The sequence below is a fragment of the Eurytemora carolleeae genome, unplaced genomic scaffold, assembly GCF_000591075.1.
Source record: "Eurytemora carolleeae unplaced genomic scaffold, Eaff_2.0 scaffold336, whole genome shotgun sequence".
Classification (NCBI taxonomy): domain Eukaryota; kingdom Metazoa; phylum Arthropoda; class Copepoda; order Calanoida; family Temoridae; genus Eurytemora; species Eurytemora carolleeae.
The window spans coordinates 68856-84184 of NW_019396705.1; the positions used below are offsets into that span (position 1 = coordinate 68856).

At 36.4% G+C, this 15329-nt stretch overlaps 1 protein-coding gene across 1 annotated transcript in view; it reads right to left on the reverse strand.

Moving 5' to 3' along the window:
- LOC111707614 (uncharacterized) overlaps positions 1-15329 on the reverse strand; it is a 103458-nt gene that overhangs the window by 32804 nt on the left and 55325 nt on the right. The window contains 24 exon segments of the mRNA XM_023480746.1: positions 84-410; positions 478-801; positions 865-1185; positions 1248-1574; positions 1655-1978; positions 2048-2365; positions 2426-3076; positions 3140-3457; positions 3550-3691; positions 4087-4280; positions 4984-5316; positions 5762-7599; positions 7671-7861; positions 7992-8079; positions 8696-8849; positions 9405-10373; positions 10506-10826; positions 12171-12494; positions 12766-12861; positions 13113-13221; positions 13305-13394; positions 13982-14234; positions 14558-14712; positions 15073-15147. Coding sequence (XP_023336514.1) covers positions 84-410; positions 478-801; positions 865-1185; positions 1248-1574; positions 1655-1978; positions 2048-2365; positions 2426-3076; positions 3140-3457; positions 3550-3691; positions 4087-4280; positions 4984-5316; positions 5762-7599; positions 7671-7861; positions 7992-8079; positions 8696-8849; positions 9405-10373; positions 10506-10826; positions 12171-12494; positions 12766-12861; positions 13113-13221; positions 13305-13394; positions 13982-14234; positions 14558-14712; positions 15073-15147 — 8242 coding nt within the window.

The following is a 15329-nucleotide window of genomic DNA, read 5'->3' on the forward strand; positions in this document are numbered from 1 at the left end:
TAAAACATGCAAAATTCAAAATTGAAAATGTTTTAAAAATAAATTCAAAGTATTTCATGCTAATAATTCTTTAAAAAACTCACGAATAGGTACTAGTCTACAGGAAGTGAATGGATCTCCAATGTACCCTTCAATACAAGAACAAGTGGGAATATGATTTAGAATTCTACATGCAGCATTAATACCACATGTGCCAGGACAAGGATCAATACATTTGTTCCTTTGACATGCTTTGTCAGAGGGGCAATCTGAGTTTACAACACATTCAGGTCTACATGCTACATAAGGATCTCCAAAGTATTCTGGGATGCATTGACATGCTGCTGCATGGTTTCTTTCTGAACAAATAGCATTGGATCCACAAGGGGATGGATTGCAGGGATCCACAGGACGAGTAACCGCAGGAGGGGCTAAAAAAAAGGTAATTTATGTTTAATTCTTTTATAAGATTAAAATTATTAGTGAAATAGTTCATACTTGTAGTTCTGACACAAGAAGAAAATGGATCTCCATAAAACCCAAAATCACAGATGCATGTTGGATTGTGGAATTGTAATTTACATCTAGCATTCTGACCACATACTCCTGGACATGGGTCAACACATTTCTGTTGAACACATGCAAGGTGATCTTGACATTCTGTGTTTAATGTGCACTCTGGTTTACATTCAATATATGGGTTTCCTTGAAGCCCAGGCAGACATATACAAGCTGCAGCCAAGTTTTGTTGCCTACACTCTGCATTTACGCCACAAGGAGAGGGGTTGCAGGGGTTTATGATCTCAGGTTGAGATGTTGTGGCTAAAAATAAAAAAGGATATAATTTTACTATTCCAAAAATATTATTTTAAGTTTCAAACTTACTTTCAACTCTGTTGCATTGATAAAAGGGATCTCCATTAAATCCTCTATTACAAATACATATTGGAATGTGATTACGCACATTACAATAAGCATTGCTTCCACATAATCCTGGACATGGGTCTTCACATTTCCTGTTTATGCAGGCTTTATCTGACGAACATTCATTATTGATGACACATTCAGGTCTACAGTTTGGCGGAGACCCAATCATTTGAGGTTGGCAAGTGCATTGACAAGTATCTCCGTTGGATCTTGGGGGGGTACTGTTTGGTCCACAAGGGTTAGGATTGCATGGATCTTCAACCACAACAGGAGCAAAAGCTAAAACACAATTGTGTCATTTTAAATTTCAGTGTAAAATTGTTTTACAATTCAGTACTTACTTGGTGGTATAAACTGACATGAAACAAAGGGATCTCCTACAAATCCTTGGTTACATGAACATGTTGCTATATGGTTAACAACTCTGCAGACTGCATTGGTTCCGCATAGACCTGGGCATGGATCTGTACATTTGTAGTTCCTGCATGCTTCAGTAGCAGGACATTCTGAGTTGATAGTACATTCTGGTCTGCAAGCAACATAAGGATCTCCAAAGTAACCAGGAATGCATGTGCATGCTGCTGCCCTGTTCCTGGTATTGCAAAGTGCATTTTCTCCGCAAGGAGATGGTGTACATGGGTCAATTGATTCAGTAATCCTTGGAGGTACTAAACAAAGAATTTTTTTTATATTTTCAACAAATAAAAATTCTGATCAGTTTAAATTTTTTTTAATTCATTTAACTTACATGTTGTTATTCTTTGACAGGAGACAAAAGCATCCCCAGTGTATCCTTGATCACATTTGCATAAAGGCAAATGATTTGTCACAAAACAAGAAGCAAATACTCCACAAACTCCAGGACAAGGATCTTTACACTTCTGGCCAATGCATGCAAGGTCTCTTGGGCATTCAGTATTGACAACACACTCTGGTTTACATTCAATATAGGGGTTTCCAATGTAGTCTGGAATACATGAACAGGAAGCTGCTCTAGTATTGGATTGGCAAATAGCATTTATTCCACAAGGAGAGGGATTACATGGTTCTATGACTTCTGGTCTGGTTGTAGCTGATAAGAAAAAAAATAAAAGAAAAATCTAAATTTAATTTAAAAATCAAAAAAGAAATTCTTTCTTACTTGTTATTCTTTGACACTGTAAGAAGGGATCACCATAAAAGTTCTTGTTGCAAACGCAAATGGGAATATGGTTTTGGACTCTGCAAAATGCATTTATACCACAAAGACCAAAGCAAGGATCAGCACACTTTTGCAGTTGGCATGCTTTATCAGTGGAACAGTCTTGATTAACTGTGCATTCAGGTCTGCAATTTGGTGGTGTTCCTGTCATTTCAGGTAAACAGGAGCATTTGCATTCAACTCCTAAACTTCTTGGAGGGTTAGAATAAGGTCCACAAGGATTTGGATTACAGGGATCTTCAGCAATAGCAGCCTCAGCTACAAATACATTGAAAATTGTCAAAAAATTATACCTTTAAACAAAATTTAATTACTTACTTTTGGGTCTAAATCTACAGGACATGAAGGGATCCCCTTCATACCCTGGGATACAAGAGCACATTGCTAAGTGGTTTCTGACAGTACACTGTGCATTGATACCACATGTACCCGGGCAAGGATCAATACACTTGTTTCTCTGGCATGCTTTATCAGAGGGACAATCTGAGTTTACAACACATTCGGGTCTGCATGCCACATAAGGATCTCCAAAGTATTCCGGGATGCATTGACAGGCTGCTGCCCTATTTCTAGCTTGGCAAATAGCATTATCTCCACAGGGAGTTGGGTTGCAGGGATCTACAACTTCTGTTCTGGGAGGAATAGTCGTTTTGAAGTTACAACTTCTGAAAGGATCACCCTCATAGCCAGGATCACAGATACAGCTTGGAGTATGATAATTAACCCTACAGGTTGCATGCACTCCGCATACCCCTGGGCAAGGATCAATACATTTATTCTGTACACAAGCCAAGTCGGATTTACATTCTGGATTTGTAGTGCATTCTGGCTTACATTCTACATATGGATCACCAAATAGATTTTGAATGCATGTACAAGAAGCGGCTCCTCTCTGTTCTCTGCATTCAGCATTTACCCCACAAGGAGATGGACGACAAGGATCAATTATTTCAGGTTTAGCAGGAGTAGCTAAATGAACATCAATTTAGTTGATATAAGATAAATTTTGCTATCAAATTAAAAGATACTCACTATTAATAACAAAGCACTGTGAAAATGGATCTCCATCAAAACCTGGATGGCATACACAAATAGGAACATGATTTGTTACTCTACAGTTAGCATTTAATCCACAAAGTCCAGGACATGGGTCGACACAATGGTTTCCAATGCAGGCTTGGCTACTTTGACATTCAGAATTAACCAAACATTCTGGTCGACAATTTGGTGGTGATCCTATCATAGTGGACTGACATGAGCAATCACATCTTCCTCCTATTTGTCTTGGTGGGTTACTGTTAGATCCGCAAGGGTTGGGTTCACATGGATCAGAAACTACTGCTTCTGTTGCTACAAATGTATAAGTTAAGTTCATGCTGAAATTAATTCAAATAATTGAAAGATCAAAGCATGCATTGACCTCCTTATAAATTTATACTTACGCAGGGGATTAAGTTTACATGCTGAGAATGGATCTCCAGAGTAACCATTTGGACAAGTGCATGTGGGAAAATGATTTTGAACAGTACAGACTGCATTAGGTGCACAAATTCCAGAGATGCAAGGATCAATACATTTCATGTTCTTTAAGCATTTGGGTTGAAAGAAAAAAATCGTATAATAATTCGTTTCATAAAATTTAAAAGATAAGATTTTTCCTAGCTTAAAGGGACTATAAGTGTAATCTCTAGTCTATGCAAGCATGACAATGCTGGATTTACAACGGTAACCTTGAAACCTTAATTTGATCAAAAATGTAGGATACTTTTGTTTTTCTGACCTAAATAGTGTTTATCTCTGATAATTTCTCTATTACTACTTATAAGCAAGAAATATGCATGTCACTTTTGCAGAGAACCTGCAAATGATAATAAACTGTTGTAAATTGGGCATTGCCACATTTGCATCCACTCCCTTTTGGTATGCTTTTTCTAAATTTGTTCAACAAAAAGGCTAAATTTTTCACAATCCAAATATTCCTGGCATGCTTTTATAGATACACAATCAGAATGCACTAAGCATTCTGGTCTGCATTCAGTGTATGGATCTCCAAAGTATCCATCAATGCACAAACATGCTGCTGCACCATTCCTCTCCATGCATCTTGCATTTGTTCCACAAGGTGAAGGGTTGCAAGGTTCAATCCTTTGAGTGCTAGTTCTTGGTGGTGGTACTAAAATACATTCATTCAATTCACGTGCAATTCATTTCAATCATAAATCTAATCTAACAAGGGAACTATCAAAATCAAGCAAATTTGTTCAAGTTCCTTTGAAAGCATGCATATCGTGCACAAGGTCTAAGCATGCTATGATTGGTTCACCAAAATAATTCTTACATAAAAATGCCTTGCTCCCCATATATATGGGGGGGGGTTTGTTTACAGCACACTTAGATCCTGGACAAGGCCCTCAAAATAGCACTAAGGGCAGAAGAAGCAGAAAGACACAATGAACACCAGAAGCAGAAACTGTGGAGGAAATTTCGCTTCCCTTATTTGATCTTAACCTAACTTATCTTACTTAAGCAACATCTATAGCATCAATCAATTCAACAATATAAATAAAAAAACATATTGACTACCTGTATGTCAATATTTGTTTATGTTTAACCTATTTTCTTTATAAGAACCTGTTTATAGTTTGATAATTAAAGACACAAATAAAAATAAAGTCTCAAATAAAAAAGGGATGATATATGTATATATAAACGTACACTTTTAAATCATTGAAACTAGCTTACAGCAATTTATTTGAGGCAATACAAACACTAAAATGTTTGTTTATGTTTAAGAAAATCTTGCCAGATAGTTTCAAAGAAACATGCTAACAAAACTTATTCATAATAAAAAAGTAAAAAAAACATGCTGTACTCACTCGTTGTAATCCTCCGGCAGCCGGTAAATGGATCTCCTTCGAACCCAGCCTGGCATCGACAGATAGCATTGTGCATGATCACTGAACACTCTGCTCCGGATCCACAAGCTCCGGGGCATGGGTCACGACACTTTTCATCAATGCAAGCTAGATTACTAGCACATTCACTGTGTATTAAGCACTCAGGCCTGCAGTTGGGCGGTGACCCAATATAACCTGGCAAGCAGGAGCAGGCAGCTATTTCACCAACATTACGGCACTGTGCATATCTGCCACATGGGTCAGGCTCACAAGGATCTGTTACAATCGGAGCTGTAACACGCTCTGTGGTCACTAAAATAAAAAAGCTTTCAATACATTATTGTAATTTGAAATTCTACATGAAATGACTAAAAAGCTAAATACTTGCCACACATTTTAATTTTCTTTTCCTTATATCTTGCAGCTGAATGTTGAAGGCTTTTGATTTTTTAAACTTAATTCAGTAATATCAAATGATCTAAGTTTGAAATATTAAAGGTTTAGCCATGAGGGCACAAAGATAAATAACAAACTTTTATAAATACTTTCTGAATTCTTGGAATTTTAGATTATTTAAATTATTTAATTTCCTTAAATAATATGTATTTGATTAAGATAGTATAAATAGTAATTTTAGGCTGATTTAGATGTTTAATTATGATCTTAACTTGTTTTTATTGCTTTTGGATAAAATCTGATCACTTTTGAAAAAATTCTAATTGTTTGAATAATGCTTATTCTTAAACAATAAATTTACCTGGTATAATGTTGCACCCAGAAAATGGATCTCCTTCATACCCCCTTAGACAAGAACATATTGGATTGTGATTTGTAACACGGCATTCAGCATTTCTTCCACATAATCCAGGGCATGGATCCCGGCATTTCTGACCAATGCAAGCTGTGCTTTGAGAACATTCAGAGCTAACCAAGCATTCAGGCCTACAGTTAGGGGGTGAGCCAATCTTATCTGGCTCACATGAACAAACACATACTCCATTTTGCTCCTTTTTCTGACTGTGGGGTCCACATGGATCTGGATCACAAGGGTCAAGCTCTTCAACAACAGGTACTCCAGTTGGGACCAGCGAGCATTGGGTTATAGCGTCTCCTGTATATCCATCAAGGCATGTACAGACTGGCATGTGTCTATTTGTGATACAGATTGCATTGATACCACAGGTTCCTGGGCAAGGATCAATACACTTATTATTGACACAAGCTCGATCAGTTGGGCAGTCTTGGTTAAGAACACATTCTGGTCGGCAGGCTAAGTATGGGTCACCAAAATATCCTGGCTCACAAGTACATGCTCCTGCTCTGTTAAGAGATCTACAGAGTGCATTAGCACCACAGGGTGTAGGTTCACATGGATCCAAAAATTCAGTTGTTCTAACAGTAGTTGTTTGAACATCTCTTCTGCATTCTCTGAAAGGATCACCAGTGTATCCAACTGGGCATTTACAGATTGGTTGATGATTAACAACCTGGCATTCAGCATTTGGCCCACAGGAACCTGGACAAGGGTCGATACATTTCTCATTAAGGCAAGCCTTGTCCTTTGAACACTCTGCATTAATTACACATTCTGGCCGGCAGTTTGGAGGTATTCCAATGTAATTAGGTAGACAGGAGCAAGCAGCAATTTCTTGAGAATTCTTGCATTGAGAATAAGGTCCACAGGGGTTGGGTTGGCAGGGGTTAACAGGTCTCTCCACAACAGTTGGCTCAGTCACTGGTATCTTTGAACAACCACTAAATGGGTCACCAGTGTATCCTGGGGGACACTGACAAATAGGATTGTGGTTGACCACTTGACATCTAGCATTATTACCACAAGATCCTGGGCACGGGTCACGGCACTTCTGTTCAAGACAAGCAGTAAGCTGAGAACAATCAGAGCTTACCACACACTCTGGTCTGCAGTCTGGGGGAGTTCCAATGTAGGTTGGCAAACAGGAGCAGACACACACTCCATTGATTTCCTTATGCTGACTGTTTGGCCCACAAGGATCCGGATCACAGGGTTCAGTTTCCGCCTCAATTGGATCAACTTCAGGAATAAGCTGACAGGAAGAAAGGGGATCACCAGAATATCCTAGATTACAGGTACAGATGGGATTATGATTTCTTACTGTACACTGGGCATTAACTCCACAAGAACCAGGACAAGGATCTTGACATTTCTTCTGAACACAGGCAAGGTGGTTTGGACACTCTGTGTTTATCAAACATTCAGGTCTGCATCCAACATATGGATCACCTATATGCTCAGGAATACACTTGCATGCTCCAGCTCGATTAAACTGGGAACATTCAGCATTTGCTCCACAAGGGGAAGGATTGCAGGGATCAACAACTTCTGGTGGGTTCGTAATAGCTTCAGGGATCAGGGAACAACCATTGAATGGATCACCAGTATATCCAGCAGGACAAACACAAATGGCATTGTGATTTACAGCCGTACATCTAGCATTGTACCCACAGGCACCTGAGCATGGGTCAACACATCGATTCTGGATACAAGCCTTGTTACTTGGGCATTCTGCATTTAGCACACACTCTGGTCTACAGTTCGGAGGACTACCAATATACCTAAACAATTTACATGATATGAACGAAAAAAACAGTAATAGTTTACAATGTAATTTGGTAATGATACTTACCCTTGAATACATGTGCATGCTTCATGGCCATTGACCTCTCTACACATGGCATTAGGTCCACAAGGTGAGGGTACACAGGGTATATGAGGCTGAGGTGGGGGTAGGTAAACCTCAGGTTCTTTTATACAATTGAAGAAGGGATCTCCAGTATATCTGTTAGGACAGCTGCAGATGGGGTTATGGTTAACAACCTTAAAAAAAACATTTTAGAGACTAGAATTTGTATTCATCAATTGTGTATTTTGGATTTGAATTGGTGATGAAATTCTGTCCTTTTATTCTTTTATTAATCATTCACTTTGATGTGATAAATCAATGTACCTTGCATTCAGCATTGGCTCCACATGTTCCAGGGCAGGGATCTTTACACTTATTCTGTACACAAGCTTGGCTCAAAGGACAATCCGAACTGAAAAAAAATAGTTTTCATTAGGTTTTCTAAAAGTTTTAAGGGTTTGAATTATAAACACATGAATACGATATTAAGAATTGAAATGTAAAAAGTTCCTCTGATTCCTGGCATTAATGGTAGCATTTTAAAAGAACTTAGTTCTTGCCACACACTCTGATTTTCTAATCCTTACACTTTATACCCAATGTTGTAGGCCTTTGATATTTCAAATTTTAATTCTGTTAGATAAAAAAATCTAAGTTTGAAATATCAAAGGTTCACACCATCAGGTTGCAAAGATAAATAGTTTTGAAAATTTGAGAATGTGCCAAAAATAGTTTACATAGTTTACCAAAGGTGGGAACTCTAGCTTTGTTGATATTAAAATCAATGTTTGATCTTGATTTTGTTAATCTACAGATTTGCCTTATCTTTATTCAATTTCCTCCAAACGAGGATGTCTGTGATAAACGAACAGCCAATTGGAAGCTGGGGAAATTTGCTCACAACCAATAAGAGAACAAATAAATCCAAAATCATGAGATCAAGCAGGTTCTGCATAAAATTCACAAGTGCACACTGTGGAAATCAAGATCAAGTGATTGAGATGATGTCTGATAATAATCATTTTTACCTGAGTAAGCATTCTGGTCTGCAGTTTGGTGGAGAATCAAAATATCCCAGTAAACAAGAGCAAACTGGTCTACTTCCTTCCGGTCTACACTCACTGTTAGGACCACATGGATTTGGGTAGCAAGGATCAGTAGGTTCCTCCACTACAGGTTCAACTAAACAAATTACATCTTATTTCCTGATAAAATAAATTTTGAATCAATGCTAACTCTACATTGACAGATCTATGATTATATGGATGGTTATACTAAGGCTATAAATATGATATTGTGCAATTAAATGTAAAATTTCAAGACATTTTTCTTATTTTTTTTTTAAAGAACTGGGGTTTTTGCTACAAACTTGAATTTTCTAATCACTATATCTCGACAACTTGATGGTGTAAACCTTTGATATTTCAAACTTAAATTATTTGATCTAACAGAATTCATAGTTTGAAATATCAAAGGTCTGCGAGATTGGGTTGTATAGATAACAGGATTAGAAAATCTGAGTTTGTGGCAAAGACTTAATTCCTTTCTAACAACTGATCTATGATAACTAGCTAGTGAACAAACATTCATGCATCGTACAAGTTGTGAGTATTTTCAAGATTTAAGATATAAATATATGAATCATACTGAAGTTAAAATTAAAACTTTGAACATGGTTTATGAAATTGATTAAACTAGAATCTATGATATAAATGCAATGTTAGAACTAATGCTTACCCGGTATCTGTGAACACTGTCTAAAAGGATCTCCTCTGTATCCAGGGTTGCATGTACAGGTTGCAATATGATTTATAACCTGACATCTAGCATCTACCCCACAGATGTTAATGCAAGGGTCAACACATTTAAGATTACTACATGCTTTGTTAGCTGGGCATTCAGTATTGGTTGTACATTCAGGTCTGCACTGAGAGTAGGGATCTCCAAAGTAACCCCTGATGCAGGTGCAGCTAGCGGCGCGCTGGTTGGATTGACATTCAGCATTGGCTCCGCAGGGGCTGGGGTAGCAGGGATCTCTGGGGGCTTCAATGGGCTGAATGACTTCAGGGACCTTGGTGCACTGTCGAAATGGATCTCCATCATATCCCGGACGACATTTGCAGATAGCTAAATGGTTTCTTACAGTACAATCAGCATTTAACCCACATGCTCCATCACAAGGTTCTTTGCATTTCTGCTGTACACATGCCTGAGTTTTAGGACATTCATCATTGATAACACATTCAGGTCTACAATTCGGGGGAGATCCCTGATAGCCTGGGTTACAAGAACACATAGGAGTTGAACCTAGTGGTCTGCATGCTGAATTAGGCCCGCACGGGTTTGGGAAACATGGGTCAGTAGGTTGAATTGGTGGAATGATTGTAGCAGGCTTCTTCTGACAATTCCTGAATGGATCACCCTCATAGTCTGGTAAACAAGAACAGATAGGATGATGGGATATCACATTACATCTGGCGTTCACTCCGCATCTTCCGGGGCAAGGGTCTTCACAGCGTTGATTGAGACAAGCCTTATCCTGAGAGCACTCGGAGCTAACCACACACTCTGGTCTACAATTGGGAGGAGAACCAAAATATCCTGTCTGACAAGTACATATACATTGGTTCCCAGCTACGCGCTGTTCAGAGAATGAGCCACAGAAATTGTTACCACATGGATCTTCTTCTGATATAACTCCTTCGGCTGTTTATGCAAAAAATACTGGGTTATCAAAATGTTTTTCAATAAGTAAATTATAAAATATTTTCCTTTCAAAATCCCCATTGATAGTGACAAATGTTTTAAAAATTTCTATTTATAACTTAAAATGCTTACGTTGCTTATGACATTCTTCAAATGCATTTCCAGTGTAACTCCTCTGGCATGTACATGTTGGTACATGATTTAAAACAGTGCATTCTGCATTAATTCCACATGTATCAATGCATGGATCCATGCATTTGTTTTGTACACAAGCTTGGGATTTGCTGCAATCAGAGTTCAGAAGACACTCCGGTCTACAGCCTAGGTACGGGTCTCCAAAAAGATCATCAGGACAGGAGCAGACGCAGATTCCATTCCTAACCTCGTGGTTGGCTCTTGATCCACAGGGACTTGGTTCACAAGGATCCGAGACAGGTCTTGGTGGCTCCACATCTGTGAAGGGTTAGAAGGTTTATTACTAGATGCTCAATGCAAACTATGTTTGTTACAACTAAGGTGGGTCAAGGTGCAAATAATACTAAAATCTACAAACAAGTGCTATAAAATTGGAGAATCTTATTTTAGAGCTGAGACATGCAAATAATTTTCATAATTAATTGAACAAATTTGGCCAATATCATTTTCAATCTTAAACTTACGAAAAATCAAATATTATAAAAAGCATTAAACATACAGTGTGTCTCAACAAAACAAGATTATTTGCTAGAGAATGTCATTTTGTTTCTCTGGGTATACATTTCTAAACCTAGTTTTACAATAATGATTTATGGTACAGTTATCAAAACACCTTTAATCCTGACATTTCCAAAAGCCATTAAAGTCATTTTATCAAATACCAAAGACAATTTCAAGTCTTCTCTTAGTTATAATGTTTTGTGAAACACACTGTATATAGTCTCCTAGAGTTAAACTGTAGACAGGGCTAAATAAAAGTTGGCTCCAAAGTAATTGAAATAAAAGTTTGAAAATTTAAATTTGATTTAAAAACTAAGTTCACTTAAAAAACACTTTCAATCTGCTTGGAAAGCTTTCAGTTAAAAAGAAAAAAAATTTGATTTACAATTTTCCCTTGCTGCAATTCACTTGATAACATTTCTTCACTAAAATGGCTTGCCTTTTAATATCATGTCATAGGCATCAAATTAAAAAGATTCAAAAGAATACTTCTTTTACATTTTTTATAGTTAGTGCCAACTGCAAACCCTTCGTCAATAGTTTTACAACATATTAAGCTATAAACAGAATATTAAGCTTTGAACAGAAAAAATCATTATAATGCCAAGTAATTGTTATCTTCTATATTTCCTAACTCAAAGAAGGAAATATAAAAATCCACTTTATTTGGATTATCACTGTATTTAACTTTTCCATAATAAAGTTCTGAAAAGTCTAGCTCTTAGCAGGATAATTGGTTAGAGTCAATAAGGGTAGATGTTCAAGAAACAATAAAATCCATCTAAAGTAATTCATATTTAATTCAATAGCCTTTCATTTTTACATTAAAAAAGGTTTTATTGGAAAAGGAATTGAGTCTCTACCACATAATTCAAATTTGTCGTATACTTCAGATATTTCAAAACATGAATTTTGTTCGATCAAATAATCTAAGTTTGTATCAAAGGTTTACACTATCAGGTTGCAAATATATTGGAATTAGACAACCTGAGTTTGTGGCTCAGACTCAATTCCTTTATATGAACTGAATATGAAAAAAATCTAGGATTTTCATTGTTTCAAATTTTTGAGCTGTTAATATTTGGATGCAATGGTACTCACCCGGTCTTCTGTTACAAGCTGAGAACGGATCTCCAATATATCCTGTCGGACAACTACAGATAGGATTGTGGTTTACCACATCACACTTAGCACTAATACCACATACACCCACACAGGGGCTCACACACCGCTGGTTTATACACGCTAGAGATTGCTGACAGTCAGAGTTGCTGACACACTCTGGTCGGCAGCTAGGAGGAGCACCGTAGTAACCAGGCTTACAGCTGCAGACAGGTCGACTTTCGGTTATACGACATTCCGAGTTTGGACCGCAGGGGGATGGAGAGCAGGGGTCAGAGGGTTCAGGAGGGTTTATAACTCCAGCTGAAAATATAATTCAATTACAATTTTACAATTTTAAGCGATCCTCCGTTAGATCTTATTGATCATTAATATGGAAGATATTGTCGTTTTCCAAGGTTTAAGATTTTAAATTCAGATTATTCCTCTTTGTCTTCCTGCAGTATAAATGCGCAAGTCAGTTTTATATCTTTACATTCTTGGTACAAAGCTTCTAAAAAGTACCGTTGTAAATCAGTTATTAACATCATTGGATAGAGATGAACACTCCCTTTAAAAATGTAGAAAAACTTACGTGTCAGAGAGCACTGCTGGAATGGATCTCCATAATATCTATCCTTGCAGACACAAACAGCATTGTGGTTTAGCACCTGACACTCAGCATTTATACCTGGAATATATATTTTTATTAGAAAATCATAATTTTAAAAGATGATTAAATTCTGGGTTTAATTATGAAAAATCAAAATGAAAACGTGATTTCATAAGTAAGATTTTTGTAACGAATAAAAACGTTGTTTAAAATAATTATTTTCATTTATTTACAGAACCGGCCAATTGATTGAAAACCATTAGTCTTAAATAAAAGTTTAATTCAATTATCAAATATAAATGTTATAATAATGTATATTTTTATCTTACCGCAGGCTCCTGGACAGGGGTCAACACATTTAGAATTTACACAAGCTTTGTCCGGAGAACAGTCATAGTTTAATAAACATTCAGGTCTACAACCAACAGTAGGGTCACCCTGATAATAGTAATAATAACAATAATAATAATAATAATAATAATAATAATAATAATAATAATAATAATAATAATAATAATAACCTGGTAGTCTCTAATACATGTGCATATTGCCCTATTTCCTTGAACTCTGCACTGAGTGTTAGTTCCACACGGAGATGGATTACAGGGGTCCTGAGATAGATAAATAGATAGATAAATAAATAGATAGATAGATAGATAGATAAATAGATAGATAGTAAGTAGGCAAGTAAGTAAATTAAGATTGAGTATATTGAAGAGATTAAATAGATTTAATGAATTGAATGGATTTAATGGAAAGGATTAGATGGATTGAAAGGATTTAATGGATTGAATAGATTGAAAGGATTGAATGAATTGAAAGCATATATAAGGAATGAATTGATTGAAAGGATTGACTGAATTGAATGGATTGAAAGGATTGAAAGGATTGCTTAGATTTACTACAGTGAACCCCTTAATAACGAATACATCGAAAGAATTCAACAAATGTCGTATTCTTCACTTTCTGATAATGGAATGTTGCAGATATTTAGCTTTTTAATTAAATGATTATATGGAACTCTTTAAAACTGTTCTCGCATATTCATAGCTATTTATACATTTTCGCAAATACTGAAATTTACGAAATATAGTATTAAACTCATTGAAAAATTGTCAAGACGACATTTGATAAATTCTTACGATGTATTCCTTATTAAGGGTTTCACTGTAGATAAAATGGATTAAATGGATTATACCTCTGGTAGGGATGGTTGAGGAGTAGGTGGTGTCTGTAAACATCTAGTAAATGGATCTCCTGAGAATCCCTGTGAGCAGGAACATATTGGATTATGATCCTCAACTCTACACACCGCAAACACCCCACAGCTGCCGGGGCAGGGATCAAGGCACTTGGATCCAATACAAGCCAGACTTGGAGCACAGGCAGAGTTATCAAGGCATTCAGCTTTACAGCCTTGCTGGGAGGTTGGGTCACCTTGGTAGCCACTCCTAGATACGGATATAGATATGTCTCAGTAATTACATATTTGTAAAGGGATTATTCATGAAAACGGGAACCGTCTCTTTAATGTAAACAAATTTACTTTTTTAATATTCCCAAAAACTTTTTTTACAAAAGACTAATAATTCATAAATAAAATAAAAACTGTTAAATAAATTTGATAGATAATAATTGTTCAATTGATTTTTACTTTTTAGATAATAAAACAATGATTGATAAATTGCTTTGATACAATTTGATTGTACAATTGATTTAATATTCAATACCTGATTAATTTTCTAAATATTAAATTGATTGATTGATTATTTACCTGCAAGAGCAGACGACCTGGCCGGCTCTATTCTCGGCACACTCCGTGTTGGGTCCACAAGGTGAAGGTGTACAGGGGTTCTGTAGAGTACATCCCTGGAACGGGTTCCCAGTATATCCGGGTTTACAAGTACAATCCTCTCCGATATCAGTTATCTAAAATAGACAAAAATAGGGTTAAATTTTTTAATTTTGAGAAATCAAAATTGAAATCTTTTCTCAGCAAATAATAATCCTGTGAGTCCTGTCCCGCATTAATAAACTAAAATAATAAAACTTGATTTTAATTATGAGTTATATAAATGCTTAGAATTGGGAGGGATAACAAAAATTCTGTAAAAAAAATTATTATTTTATTCTATCCATTTTCACGTTTCACATTTTGTACAAGAAAGAAGTGATTCAATTGGTGTACAGTTAAGTTTTGCCATCTTTAATATGTACAGTACTGCTGTAGCTACGTAATTAAAAAAAAACAGTGTTTACAGTGGTCCCCAAATAAGATTAAACTATTACCTCACACTCAGCGTTGTCACCACATGGTCCAGGTTCACAGAGAGCTAGAACTGGTTCTACTATAGGTACACAACCCTGGATAGATAGATAAATTATTGAAAATTACTGAAGATGTGAGTTTGTTCTGAATTTCTGACTAGTTTAATAACTCTAGTTTACAATAGAATCTGTCCCCAGTTCAATTACTTCTTTATAAATTGTGGCTTTGCTTTTTAAGTGTTAAAAGCTCTCCTCAAATTACGCATTCCTTTTTATAA